Source organism: Solanum dulcamara, chromosome 6, assembly GCF_947179165.1.
Source record: "Solanum dulcamara chromosome 6, daSolDulc1.2, whole genome shotgun sequence".
NCBI lineage: Eukaryota > Viridiplantae > Streptophyta > Magnoliopsida > Solanales > Solanaceae > Solanum > Solanum dulcamara.
This window is the reverse complement of record NC_077242.1, coordinates 68,297,506-68,312,560: the sequence shown is the minus strand read 5'-3', so window position 1 is coordinate 68,312,560 and position 15,055 is coordinate 68,297,506. Positions and strand designations below refer to the sequence as shown.

Below are 15,055 nucleotides of genomic sequence, written 5' to 3'. Positions count from 1 at the left end.
AAAAACAATTGCAATCACTAAGGTAGGCAACAAGACATTTTGATTCACCTGTGCTCGAGCAGACTTATTCCCTGACACTTCCTGGGCTTTCTCATAGCATTTGTCATCACTTGTAACATCTCCAAGGGAACACCTAAAAGAGGATCAAATGGTATTATATCACATAATTAATACCCAAACAAAAACTAACAAGTATGGTTGAAGTGATATTATCATTTCCAGAAAATGCGAATGTAGGTCAGGGTTAAGTATAAAAATGAAAATGGTGCATCTAATAAATATAAATGAATTCATTGTAATGCATGGAGAGGAAGATGACCAACAACTTAATAATGCAAAAGCTTCTCCAGCTAACACCTTTTTTCTAATTACAAAGTGAATACATCTAATTGTCATAAACAGTCCTTTGCTTGTGGTCATAATAGCACGAGGAGATTGTGGATGGAAGATCGCATTGCTGCTGGAATGTAGTATGGTAAATATTGATAGGATTGCAGCTTTTTATGACTACAAAAAGGCTTGAATCTGGGATAAGAACTTAGTCAAAATAACCCTTGACAATTTTGTGTTGATAAATTTTGATGTCTCATCAAGTGTTGGTGGAGACCTAAAAGCAACATTTTGCCAACTAATCAAACATTCAGTAGCAAAGACAACTTCAACTGAAGCAATTAGTAAGTTTCTTCATTTTTTTCGTAACCAAGAAATCCCCGAAGGCCAGTGGTGCAAGGTTCAAAAGGTGGAGAGTCCGCCCCTCTACCTTTCTCCACTTAAATACCAGGCATTTATATGCAAGCAGGGTTTGAACCCATGACGTGAACCTAACCTAGACATCATGTGTTGTGCTCTTACACCAAAGCCCTGAGGGCAATTAGTAAGGTTATTATTACAATTGACACAAAAAAAAAGACTAACAAATTAATATCAGAATACAAGACACGACAAACTAATAGGTCATCGTGAATGCAGGGTACAGTTGGATGTGGCAAGATGAAGAAAAATGGGCAAAACATGAGGGAAAGGAAAGCTTAAAAAAGGGATTGTTATAAGAATTGTCCAATAAGATCACTGATTCTGACCTTATTTCCGGATGATTAATATTGTGATTATAATTCAGGGACCAAGTTCTATAACCAAATGTAGGAATAATAGTCTCATCTCTTGCTATCCCCGAAAAATACAAACTTAACATGAGTCAATGAAGTAGTAGCAAGAACCAAGTGGAATAATCAAGGAGCATGCAAGCAGGCCCAGACATCACCGTTATCAAAAAAATTTACAACAGAAATTACAGAATAATTGGTTGAGGAACTTCAACATAGGTGGTGGTGGGAGAGGGGATCTGGAGATTTTCCATCTGCTCTATGCAGATGATACTATTTTATTTTGTGAACCTAAAGTGGAGCAAGTTTGCTACATCAGAGTCTTGCTGGTAGTTTTTGAAGCTGTATCTGGTTTAAGGGTGAACTGGAGGAAGAGTAACATCTACCCTGTCAAAGAAGTGCCAAATATTCAGACCCTTGCTAACATTCTTGGGTGTGGTGTAGGTAATCTGCCCACTGTATACCTAGGGATGCCTCTAGGCAGAAGACATAAGGATCTGGAGATTTGGGATAGCATTATAGAGAAAGCTAACAAGAAGTTGGCTCAGTGGAAAGCCCAGCGTCTTTCACAAGGAGGAGGGGTCACACTAATCAACTCGGTGTTGGGCCCTCTTCCCACCTATGTGATGTCTCTATTTCCTATACCTGCAAGTTTAGTTAAGAAGCTAAACAAATTGAGGAGAGACTTCCTATGGAAAGGCAACAAGGAGGGGGAGGGGGGGGGGGGGTTATAATCTGGTCAAATGGGAGGTACGTACAACAGAGCAAAGGTCAAGGGGGTCTTGGTATCAGAAACCTGAGGATCCAGAATAATGTATACTGTTGAAATGGTTATGGAGATTTAATGTGGAAGAATCTACTCAATGGAAGGAGGTCATTTCCCACAAGTTTGGCCAATCTAGTCCATGGTGCTCCAATGAGGATATTTGCACTTATGGAATGGCGGTTTAGAGGACTATCAGATCATTATGGCCAAAGCTACAGGGAAACTCCAGAATCAGGGTTGGAGATGGCACCAATCCGTGTTCTGGAAGGATATATTGATAGGGCAAGCTCCTTTACAGGAAGTTTACCCTGATCTTATGATGCTAAGTACTAATCCTGAAGCAACCATTGCTGAGAGCTGGTCAAACCAAGGGTGGAATCTGAATTTTAGAAGGCATATAAATGATTGAGAGGTTGATAGGGTGACAACTTATTTGAGTGCAGTGGAGAATTTTCCTGGCACCACTATGCAATCTGATACACTAAGATGGAATCTTTCAGAGGATGGCATTTTCTCTGTGAATAAAATGTACAAGAGGGATGATAGTGTGATGCAAGGTGTGTGCTCAAGCATCTGGAAGAGCATAGCTCCCACCAAAGGTTAAATGCTTCACTTGGCTAGTGGTGACCAGAGCATGCCTGACACATGAGGTTCTACAGAAGAAGGGGAGAAAAGTAGTGACAAGATGTTTTTTGTGCAATGAGACTGGGGAGACAAACAACCATCTTTTTTTACATTGCAAGTTTACTTCACAACTGTGGAACCTGTTCCTCAGCCTCACAAAGACTGAGTAGACAATGCCTGAGCATACTGCTGACTTGATGAGCTGCTGGATGAAAAGAGGGGGTAGCAAGAGTCAGAAAAAATGGTGGAGGATAATTCCTTCATGTATATGGTGGACAGTATGGAAAGAAAGAAATGGGAGATGTTTTGAAGACATGATCAAGTCCATACATGATGTGAAATGGAACTGTTTAGTGTTTTTATTCTCTTGGTGCAAAGGAAATTGTATAGAGGAAGTAGATGAGCTGGTAGATTTCTTAGGTGCTCTGTAAAGCTTTGAGTCTAACCTTACTACCTTGGAAATTTTTTTTGGAGGTGGCCAGCATTCTTTAATGCTGAAGAATACAACAGTACTAATTATCAAAATAAAATAAAATTACAACTTAACCTGAGATAACTTGTTATCATCTTACCCCCATCAGTAACATGCAAACAGAAGTGCTAAAGTCTACGTTTTACCAAACAACCTTAAAACATAAGGAAATATTGTAGCATAAACAACCATGGGCAGTTATCTAAATGGTGAAAGAAGTCGTCTCTTAATACAAAAAGGACTGTTGACTTGTCAAACTCGCATAATAATTTCTGACAAGTTTAAAGCCCAAAAAAAAAAATCTAACACTACAGCTTTATCTCGTAACAAAAATTTTGCACCGCATCTCTAGATATGCAGTAACTTTTGGAGATTGAGAGTGACGTCACATTACCTCATGCTACCCCTCATAATAAGATACCATGAAAAGACAAAACTCCATAAAAGGGCTACAAGAATCCGCACCTTGTTTTCATAGTCATGCTTTTTCCAAAAAACTCCAAATTCATTGGTCAAGCTTTTTACTAAAGGATACTTCGGATGTTCAAAATGAACATGTATCACAGAAATACAACAGCGTTGGAGGCCTCTTTGAGAAAATAAAGTTCTGCTAATGTATGCTAAATGAAACTATGGCAGCTTATTGGACTATTGAACAAGAGGCCCTTGAATAATACAAATAAGTTTCGTGATAACCCCCTGTTCTCCAAATCATGCCCTTGATACCTTGTATGGTTCAAGAGATGCACATGTTTTCTTTTGATGACTCGGAAAATTTCTATTTCCTAGGCTAGCGGAAATTCAAAATTAGAAACATGAAAAGCAGTTAAAACGATAAAAGGATGGTAGTTTTCGTCAGTATACCATAACCTAGGGTCACAAGGTCTTTCAGATAACCGAGCTTTGATGAGTTCAACTGCTGCCGCTTTCTTCTCCATTAGCCTACAAGATTCAAACAATATTTCAGCTGAAACTGCACAGAGCCGCAGATACAAGCTATGTTTTGAGAATCTCGATTGTACCTATAACAATATATTAAGTTATCCCAAAGCTCAAGATCCTCGTACACTTTAACAGCTTCCCCTATCAAACCACAGCTCACTAGCAAATCTCCATACTCCCTGAACAAGAACTGATTGCACTTGTTAACTCAATGTATCTAATTATGAGATGACATTCCCTAAGCAAACATATTTACAAAACTAGTTCAGTAATACCTAGCCAAACTAAATGAAGAGTATCAGAAGAGAAAGGAAACAGAGTGTCTATTTAAGATTATTAATCAGCACACCTAGTATCATAAATTTACCAGTCATTTTTGCACCAAGTGCACAAATTAGTTTTTTTATAAGGGACTAAAATTCATGACGCCAAAAATTCAGGAATTAGTAATATTGCATTAACAGAAAGTTCAGAAATCCCAAGAAAGTAAATTTGGATAGAAAGAAGAGCAACTTTACTTGCGCAATGCAGGAATTGTAGGGATACTAACTCCAAAACAACAATGCATCCTTTGTGTAGCTCCAGGAGAAGGATCATATATGCCCTGAACCTGAGGTAGCTCAACTAATTATGTTAACACAATCAAAAGTATTCTCGATGCAAAAGGCAAGACCCACATGGGATAACTAATGAGCATATAATGAACTTCGAATGCAATCTGCTTTCATCAACTTGAATATACTTGGTGCTCCATTTTGTTTTCTCCCTGATAGATTAGATCCAAGGGGGAATTTGAATTTTGAAGTCCCTAGAACTTACCAGTTTATCCATCATCAGCAATGCACGCTGCTTTGTACGGCCGCGAGTTGATTCCCACCGAATGCGTAATATATCGCACAAATGCTGTAGCTGAATGGAAGAAAGATACTTGAGTCTGTTGACATTCCATCATAATGGCATAAAGCTCACTATAAATCAAGTACAGTACAAAGCCTGGAAGGAGAATGACCCCATAGAAGCAAAACGAGAAGTACCAGCAAGATGATGCAATACACACGGATGACTAAAATCTGATTTTCCCTTGAAAATACTTTTAAGGGAGCTGTGACACCAACTAAAGCAGCTGTATATATACTTTTGAAGTTACAAGGGAATAAGAAAAACTGGAGCACCCAAGGGTGTGGCCTAGAGGTCAACAAAGAGGATTGAGAACCATGAGGTCTCAGGTTCAAATCTCACTAGAGACAAAAACACTAGGTGATTTGTTAGCGGAAACGTAAAACAAAGAACACAAGATTTAACGTGGTTCAGATCAAAGTGATCCTACGTCCACCAGATAACAACTGCCCTTATATTTTTGATAAACAGTAACATTGTATTATATCCAGAACAGTACTTAGATAGTACTGAAACTATATTTACAAAAGGGACTCTAGAATGCCTCTATCTCTATCTATAATGAATAAAGTACATCAATAATAGACATAGACTCATTAGAGTATAACTGGTTACACCAAAAGCAGAGCAGTAAGATAAAGTTAAGCTTGATCTTCTGCACTTCATTCTCTACACCTTCATAGCATTTGGAGTTCCTCTCCTTCCACACGGTCCACCAGATGCATGCTGGGATGAGTTTCCACCTACACCTATTTTTAGCTATTACTCCTACTTCATCCCTACTTCTCAGAACTTCAGAAACCTTGTCTGGCATGACCTTTTATATTATTAACAAAGAAAGGGAAGATATCCCGGTTACACCTAAGAGAGTTGATCTCTCAACTCTCTACTAGTCTACTGTCACAAAGATTTATGATTTTTGGGATGGTTAAACAACAAAGAATTATCATCCTTTTATAGATGACCAAACTTGCCCTCCAAGCTCAAAAAATGAAAAAGAAAAATAAAGCCAAAATTTGTCCTCAACAAGTTTTTGCCAGCTCCCCAAGTTCATTTTCTAGCCAAGTAATTTGGCACATGGGATTTACGACTACATGAGTTAGACCCCACAAAAAACCAACTCTTTCATGATTTCTTCTCATCTATCCTAGCCTTGGTGAGCAGAGTTACTTGGTACCTATTGCTTGTAGGGGGTGGCAGGTATTCCGTGGAATTAGTCGAGGTGTGCTAAAATTGGCCCATACACCACGGTTATCAAAAAAAGAAGTGGAAGGGTGGGAGGATATGAAGAAGAAAGGAGAAAAGGAAGGTTAACTAAATTGATATTCTGAAGTTCCCTATATGATTTTGCAACAGCAAACAATAGCTTTATAGAAGAAAAGGGAAGTTATGCAAGCATTGCCACCAAGAATTTAAGCAATTCAGGTCATTCACTTCAACTATTGTTTTCTGCAAACCCTCTACCAGTTCCATTTCTACTCATAAAAAAATAAGTTTTTCTTAACTATCAAACCCGCACTCATTCACGGCTTGGATGGGTTAAGCTTTTGACTACATGGATTATGTTATTTGTTCTTGTATAGGTTTTGCATAGAAGCAAGTCAGAAACCTTTGGTTCTCTTGTTAAGACGATTTTTTATTTGTCAATTCAATATTGAAAGATAGAGAACTGAATTAGGTTAAAATGGTAAAACCAGCTAGAATTAAAAGTTTGGAGTGTAAATTTGAATCTGATGTTTCAACTAAAGTTATTGCAATGCAAAAAGAAGAAAACACAGTTAGAATGAAACATGATAAACCTCACCGTAAAAGGTGATGACTGCTGGGAATCAATTGCCTCAATATAAGGAGCCATCTCCCATCCTGAAACAACAGCACACGCATGAGAGACAAAGCCCGTCGGATGATCTCTCCACCCATTCCAAATACCCCCGCCTGGTTCCCCCCGATAAAGTAAAGATAGATCCCACTTCTACATCATACATGCTTCATCTATAATTTTAAACACTTTTGAGATTGGTATTACTTGGCCTCTAGAAATACAGAGAGGTCGATTTGTCTTTAACCATTTCTTTTCAGCAAGCTCGTCAGCATTACCAATGCTCTTACTGATCTTCCCAGGTTGTTATCTGCAGGCAACAGCCATCTCCTTTGCATTTTCTAAGCCTGATTATTCTCCTACATGTCTTTTTTTTTATAGGTGTATTCTTGTACATGCCTAAGTTAAAATGTTTGCACTTAGAAGTTAATTCAGGACTTCAAAGACTTCAAATCAGGAAAAGAAATCTAATTTATTTAAATTGACAGAACTCGTGCAAAGTCTAGTAAGGTGAAAACGAGCTAACTTCAGATGAAGAGCAATGATTTTTTCTTGAAAGCAATCAAGTAAAGATCATTCATTGTCCTTCAGCGTTCCACTCAAGTAATCCCACTCATGGTGATTATCAACCTAGGTAATAGAATCAAAAGAGGAAATGGTGCTGTTTCCAAGTATTTATAAATGCAAATTTCTGAACATTGAGAAAGTTGTATGAAAAAGGAATGGTGTAAAGCATTTTGAAACGTCCAAAAAAAGAAAGGAGTAACAAATATCCCAAGGGAGTATGTTCCGCATTGTCTGAAACAATGCCCTTCAACAGTCATTCCTTATGCTAGTCAGATAGTAATATAACTTTTTCTATTATCAAATAAAGCAACACCAAAACGAAAGAACAGTAAAACAGGGATTCTTAATGACACAGTCAGGCAGCTTACTTTGCAGTTCATCACTCCGAGCTCTCTTCTCAATAGAAAGACATTGTGCTAAAATTACTGCTTGCTGAGTAGGCTTTAATTGCATAGAGGCTATGCTGTGATTTTGCGCATCTTGTCCGCTACATTCTGATCTTTTATCATCTTCCAAGAATCTAGGGGTCATCAATATGTCAGATGCTTCATGAGCTTCACTGGGACGTTGAGGAAAAGCATTTTCACCATGGGTAGAAACCTTATTTTGGAAATCATTACCAAGTGAAGCACTACAATCATCACCATCCGCGCTACCTACAAGAAGAAGCTGTGCTTTCGGTTCCGCCTGTATTATCAGAGCACCGTTTAAGTATATGCTTATGAAAAGAACTTTTCAGCAATCATGAACACCGACGTATTTCCAAATGACATGTGGAAAACATACCTGGTGTAATGTACGAAAGCCCAAAGCCCCACTTAGCGAAAAATTGAGTCTGGATGTTGCTGCAGCTGATTCAAAATGGACCCTGATACACAAATTATATCAGGTAGGGATTAGTACCATGCTTCCAGATAAGTAGGAACACTATATTGTTGAGCAGATTCATTATACTAGAGAATTATAAGATGAGATCATTGATTACTGCACAAAGAAATCAACCTGTGACATGAAACAAAATAAGAATGACGGATGATAGCAAAATGGGTAAGAAACACAGCTAGATGCATGTCACTGAGATAAGAAGCTAAGAACAAATTAGGTAAATTTTCTCTTTGCCTTTTGTTGTTTCCTGCCCAAGTATGATTCATAGGATACAGATTAACTGCCAAGAATACAGGACTAGAGAATTATAAGATGAGATCATTGATTACTGCACAAAGAAATCAACCTGTGCCATGAAACAAAATAAGAATGACGGATGATAGCAAAATGGGTAAGAAACACAGCTAGATGCATGTCACTGAGATAAGCAGCTAAGAACAACTTAGGTAAATTTTCTCTTTGCCTTTTGTTGTTTCCTGCCCAAGTATGATTCATAGGATACAGATTAACTGCCAAGAATACAGGACTAGAGAACTTAAAAAGAATAATTAAAAGACGAAACAGGGCCAACTCAATGATAAGGTAGTTGATAACTAACAACCTACAAGACGCATGAACAGCATCACAAATAAAAGATCCGGATTACAGCAAAACAAAATAAAGGCTCACAAGCAGTCATCCATTAAATGACGGAATACATATCATGCAACTCTAATGAGATGAGCTTTTTTATTATCTTTCTAGCCCTGTTTATAGACTGACAAGAGTATAGAAGCTAGAATGAAAATGAAATCATACCAACTTTGGATAGACAATCCATGGCAAATGACCCAGGTATGCACAGTTATAGAATTGTGACTGAAAATATCATAAAAGCTTCTATATCAAATAGCTAACCTGGAAGCATCCACTCGCCCATAGGTAAGTTCCATTATTCCTGCCTCCAAATGAAGCATAGATACAATAGCAGAGGCATCCTCTTCTGATATCAGAGAAGCCCAATAAAATCTTATTTTCTCCAGAGAACCAATATGTTGCAAACTTTCACGCATGAAGACTTGCAATAGATCAAACAAAGAAGACGAGCGATCATCTAACAGCTTCTGTTGGATGATTAACAGCCTAGCTAACCACCATGAGATGCTTCTGGCTCCATCCACCCTCGAGTCGTTTCCTTCTGACAAAAGATCTTTCGTCCTCATAAGCAGTATCTTGGCAAAGGTTATATACTACAGGAGGAGGACCAAAGTGGGAGGAAAATAAAAAGGAAAACTTTGGCATCAACTCAGCGGTGTATGCAATAAGACAATAAGGCTAATCAGAAAAACATAAGTCTTTGTAAGCATTTATTCAAGAAGCACATATACAGATATATTAACTCACAAAAAAAAAACTAGGCATAGGATGGATGCATACTTGCGGAAAAATATGCTTCTCCGTATCATTTTACATTGTCAAGACACGTATTTTACATTGTCAAGACGCGTAGGTTAATCCCATAGAAAGTTTTAAATAACCTATTATTAAGTCTATGAAATGAAATTGTTAAGAGTACAGCTTGGTATTAAAAGGCGAATATTTAATGAGTGGGTTGAGTGTGCAATGCGCTATATTTACTGTATATACCCATTCACACTCAATTCTCTATTTCCCACCTATATTTAGGTGTATCTTCCCTTTCATTAAAATCAATCTAGAATCAATGCAATCAATTATCTCTCTCTCTCTCTCTCTCTCTATTTCCTTTCATCTCAATGGTTCTGACAAGATTGAATACAGACTTTTTTCTTTCTGTTGCTTCAAATGGGTAAAGTAACCTACAAAAAGCAGATAAAGCTTTTCATCCTGTCAATAACTTTCTGCTTTACCTATCACGATAAATAGGCATAAATGACCCTACACTTGACAGACTATAGGGATATGATAAATCAACATTGGAATTTCCAGAAACACCAGATGTGTCATCACTAGTTCATGCTCACAAGAGAACTGAGACGCGTCATTTAGCACAAGATATGTGATGAAAAGAAATTTACCTGCAAATTCGAAAATTTGGCACGCAAGTCAGAACCAACTGACATTAATTCTTTTTGCGCCCACACTTCCCATTCTGACCATCCACCAGAACCAGTCTTTATCTCTCCTTCACCAAAAACTATTGCACCTAAAGGCATTGGCGGCAACTTCACCATTGGCCTATAAAACAATAAAGTAATCCACTCAATAAATACGACAAAAGAAACATATAGCTCAGCTTATACACCACCAACGCACTAAGTCAGGCATCAAAAGGTTGAAAATAGTACTTCTCCATCACAAAATAATCAATTTTTTTAATAAAGCCTCCATCACAATATAAGCATCCTTCATTCCATTCAAAAGGTCCACAACATTCTTGTCTAACCGTAATATCTTACATAAATTTCTCACCATTTGATTTTTTTATACATCTTTTATAGAAAGATATTCATTTCTACAGTCATTTAATCATCCTTCACAGCATTCAAAGCGCCTAACAATTATGTAATTGCAATCCTTTACATAAATTTTTAACTGTTTTAGAGCTTTCTACATTTCTTTTCAATAAGAAATTTCAATTTCAACCCACACTTAAAATTAATGCTCAAGCTAAATCAAAAACTGATAAGTCAAACATTAATAGGTAATACTAAATGGGAATTGAAATATTAACTAAGACTACTGAAAAACTTCCCAATGTCTTATGGTTCATTCAAATCACACGAAAAGTTGAAAATCTTTCTACCTCCTCGTATTTTCTTTGTCAAGGAGAGTGGGATAATGCACTAAACAGAAATCTTTCAGTAGCATAAAGAAAATAGATTCAAATGGACAAAAACCACAGAAAAAAGGGGACAAGAGGGACCTCTGTTTTAAATTCAGCAAATATGTATGCATATGAACCAGAATCTTAATTAAATCGCCATGATATACCTGATACAAGTTTTTGACTGCTACTTAGTACTGGCAATAGGTCCGAAAAAAGTATCTAAAAATATCAAATTTCGATATTCGTAACCATGGAATATATCGTTTGGAATGGATTGAGGAGGTTAAATAGAGACTAACCCAGTAATGTTACACTGAGTAAAACCAAGCAGAGCCGCAACAGCAACAGCCATAACAAGAACTACTTTATACAACTTCGCAACACTATTAGAACCAGAATCCTCAACCCCATTTGCATTTAAAAACAAAGTAACACACTGAGGCACAAATTCCGAGTAAAAAAATTCAGCAGACTCGGAAGAATCGTTGAGGTGATGATGATGATTCACTTTTTGTGAGGTGAAAATAGCTTTAGCTCCATCAGATGAGAGTGCTTGTGTGTATTGACCCGATTCGATGAATTGTAGAACTTGTTCAATAAGAATGTGGAGGTGAGAAAAAGAAGTAGCGGTTGTGGATTGATGGGAAGAAGAAGAGGAAGATGGAAGTGAGCAATGTAAGAGACGAAGCTCCAGAGCACGAAGAGACGAGAGTTCGGCCATGGTTGCTGAACAACTGTGTCTAAGAGGGGGTTTATGCAAAGGGTTTTTGTGGGGAAAATGAGATGCTCTTAAAAAAAAAAAAAAATTATATGAATTTTTTTTTTTTTTAAGAAGTATGCTCAACTTATTTTTATAAATAAATAGTTGAGTGTTTGAATAAAAGTGTTTATGTTGAAAATAAGTATTTGAATTTTAGAATTAAAAGAATAAAAAGGGTAGTTTGGAAATTTAGTTAAAATATAAGGAATATAAAAGTAATTTTCATGGTCAAACAAAATGATTTTAAGAAAAAAAAAGTTAGAAATTCTAACTTTTCATTTTTGACTGACTTTAAAAACTTTATGGCTTAAAGTTAGCATTAAACAAACATGTTCAAAAACTAAAAAGGGCTTTAAGTTGATTTTGACTAACTTAAAGCCCATCCAAACGGACTCTTAAAAAAGGCCTCACAACTCTCCAATTAAATTGGTATGAAATAAATATTAATAACTAAAATCAACTAATTTTTCCTCGCCCTTTTCCCTTTCCCCTTGTGTGTGCTGCTTCTTCTTCTTTTTTTTATTTATTTTTTCTCTTTCTCTTTATTCCTTTTTTTAAATAATAATTAATTATCTTAATTTAAATAATATCGAAATATTTAAAATTCACCTATAATACTTATAATATAGTTGTATTAAAAATATTTTAATTATATATTTACCACATTTATTGAAAGATGCATATAATATGTATCATAAATTGATTTCAAAATAAATTATAAATATTATTTATTTTTCTCTTATTAATGGTGCTAAAATATATTATTGTATTATAAATATTTTAGTTATATATTAACCACGTGTATTGAAACATACTTACAATATATTGAATTCAAAATCTATTATAATTATTTTTTTCTCTTATTAACAGAATATATTGAAACATGCCTACAATATATTGAATTCAAAATCTATTATAATTATTTTTTTCTCTTATTAACAGAATATATATTATATTAAAAATATTTATTCATATATTCACCATTTGCATTGAAACATGTCTATAATATGTATAGTATATTGCATTCAAAATATATTACACTTGTCGTTTATATTTATTTCTTTTATTGTGTTAGAAATACATTATATATGTATTTATATAAAAAAATATTATTTAATTTAAAAAATAGTAAAAGCGTCATTTTTATAATATTCAATTCAAAATTAAGTTTTAAATTAAAATAATTAATTATTATTTTTAAAAGACAGTGAAGGAGAAAAAGACAGAAGAAGGAGAAAGAGAAGAAGGAGAGAGAGAAATAAAAGAAAAAATGTGTATTTATGATCTTTTGCTATTTTGAATAACAAAACTTATGCTATTTTTGGTAACTATATATCTTATATCATAATTCTTAATTAATATAATATAATATATTATTTATGTAAATGGGTCTTTAGTCAAGCCTTCACGAATTCTGGATATTGAATGGAAAATCTAAAAAAAAGTCTTCAATTAAAAAAAAGGGGACAAATAGGGCCTCTTCTTTTTATCTCTATTTATTTTTTTTCTTAATTGATATAAGGGACTAAATTAATAATTTTTAAAATTTAAAATCTTCTTTAAATTGGTAAATATATTAAAGAGGTTCCTAAGGAACGAAAGTTGGGAAGGTTTGTTAAAAGTGACAAACTAGTTAGTCAATTAGGTAGAAGTCCTTTTAAGTTTTAAATATTGGGTAGAAATGATATATAAATAATCAGTACTAATGAGATTAAAAAATATTTTCTCAACAGTCTCAAACTTTTAGTTCTTACGCTTTTGTTTCTATATTTTTTTACCTTAAAATATTTAAATTTTTGTCAAAATACACCAAAAGAAAAGGCGCATCTTTCTCAACTTCATCGTCTTCAACCAGATCCTCTTCAACTACTGCAGCAGGTATATTTCTCAATCCTTATCTTCTTCTTTTTCTTCTTTCTAAAAATATATGTATTTTTATTGAAAAGATCTATCAAGAAAATTTGTGGAAAAAGAATATCAAAATATGTTTGTATTTTTTGTATTACATTAATTTCGTTTTAGTTTGAAATTAACTCAAAAAAGTATTATTGATGTATAAAAATCACTGTATTTCTATTCTTCAGCTAGGTTCAGTGAACCCAAACTGATGGTTTCAGTCAACAACTTTCGTAGTTGTCTGGGCAACTAATGAAATTGTTTGTAGGAATAACTAAATACGTCTGTCAGATACATAAGTTGTCCAACAACTGTTTGTAGTTGTCCGACGATTACAGAAGTTGTCCCAACAACTACTACAGTTATTCGATAATTGTGTTCAGTTGCTGGCCAACTGATTAGTTGTAATAGATTTGAAATTACTAAGTATTGCAACATTCACTCATGTGGGGCACAATGTTATGAAGATCGATAGAGTTATTTTGTAAATTATTAAGTATAAATTAAGACATTTAATAATAGATGAATATTGATCGAGTTAATAACAATTATTGGGATAACTGAAGCAGTTGCAGGAACAACTCAACTAGTTGTAGGAACAACTGAAGAAGTGGTTCAGACAATTAGATAGCTACACGAACAACTAAACAGTTGTAGAGACATCTGAAGTACTTGTTATAGGAACGATTGAAGCAGTTGCAAGAACAACTGAACTAGTTGTACGGATAATTAAAGTAGTTGTTGTGCAAATACATATTGTGAACATAAGTTAATTCTTCTTCCTTTTTATCCTCCTAAAAATATGTGTGCCTTTATTGAAAAGATCTATCAAGAAAAATTTGTGGAAAAAGAATATCAAAATATGTTTGAATTTTTTTCATTGCACTAATTTCGTTTCAGCTTGAAATTTATTCAAAAAAACATTATTGATAAGTATAAAAATCACTCTGTGTCTATTTTTCAGCTGGATTTAGTGAACCCAAATTGATATTTTAGTCAACGACTTTCATAGTTTTCAAGGCAACTACTGAAGTTGTTTGTAGGAATAACTAAATATGTCTGTCAGACACATAAGTTGTCCAAGGACTATTTATAGTTGTCATACGATTGTAGAAGTTGTCTCAACAACTACTTTACTTGTTTGACAACTGTGTTCATTTGTTGGTCAACTGATTAGTTGTAATAGATTTAAAATTACTAGGTATCGCAACATTCACTCATGTGGAGTTTGCGTCCTCTCTGAGTTGCGGAGCCATCACGAACTTCTGTCAGGATGGAGCGTCTCCAATAAAATGGTCATAATTTTTTACTCCAAATTAGGCAACTTGACGACGTTGGAAAGAGGACACGCAAATCTATAATTTGATAGATACGGACTCATATGAAAACTTAGCCTATAGAAATTCTTTGGACTTGACTTGGTGGTAAAGATCCCTTATGACCCTAAACCATATCAAATACACTTTAAATACTTGAGAATTGATCCTAACTCATATATACAATTAGAATTCATTGAGTTCGAGTCTATACGCATAT

At 34.9% G+C, this 15,055-nt stretch overlaps 1 protein-coding gene across 1 annotated transcript in view; it reads right to left on the bottom strand.

Annotated features, from left to right (window-relative positions):
- Window positions 1–11,638, bottom strand: part of LOC129891315 (uncharacterized) — a 28,470-nt gene extending 16,832 nt beyond the window's left edge. The window contains exons 1-11 of the mRNA XM_055966626.1: window positions 11,163–11,638; window positions 10,112–10,271; window positions 8,973–9,304; window positions 7,977–8,058; window positions 7,559–7,877; window positions 6,609–6,667; window positions 4,727–4,816; window positions 4,426–4,517; window positions 3,988–4,086; window positions 3,830–3,907; window positions 49–133 (exon numbers count right to left, since the gene is read on the bottom strand). Of these exons, the coding sequence (XP_055822601.1) occupies window positions 49–133; window positions 3,830–3,907; window positions 3,988–4,086; window positions 4,426–4,517; window positions 4,727–4,816; window positions 6,609–6,667; window positions 7,559–7,877; window positions 7,977–8,058; window positions 8,973–9,304; window positions 10,112–10,271; window positions 11,163–11,584 (1,818 nt within the window). The 5' untranslated portion in view covers window positions 11,585–11,638. The remainder of the gene's footprint in view (window positions 1–48; window positions 134–3,829; window positions 3,908–3,987; window positions 4,087–4,425; window positions 4,518–4,726; window positions 4,817–6,608; window positions 6,668–7,558; window positions 7,878–7,976; window positions 8,059–8,972; window positions 9,305–10,111; window positions 10,272–11,162) is intronic.
- Window positions 11,639–15,055: the final 3,417 nt, after the last annotated feature.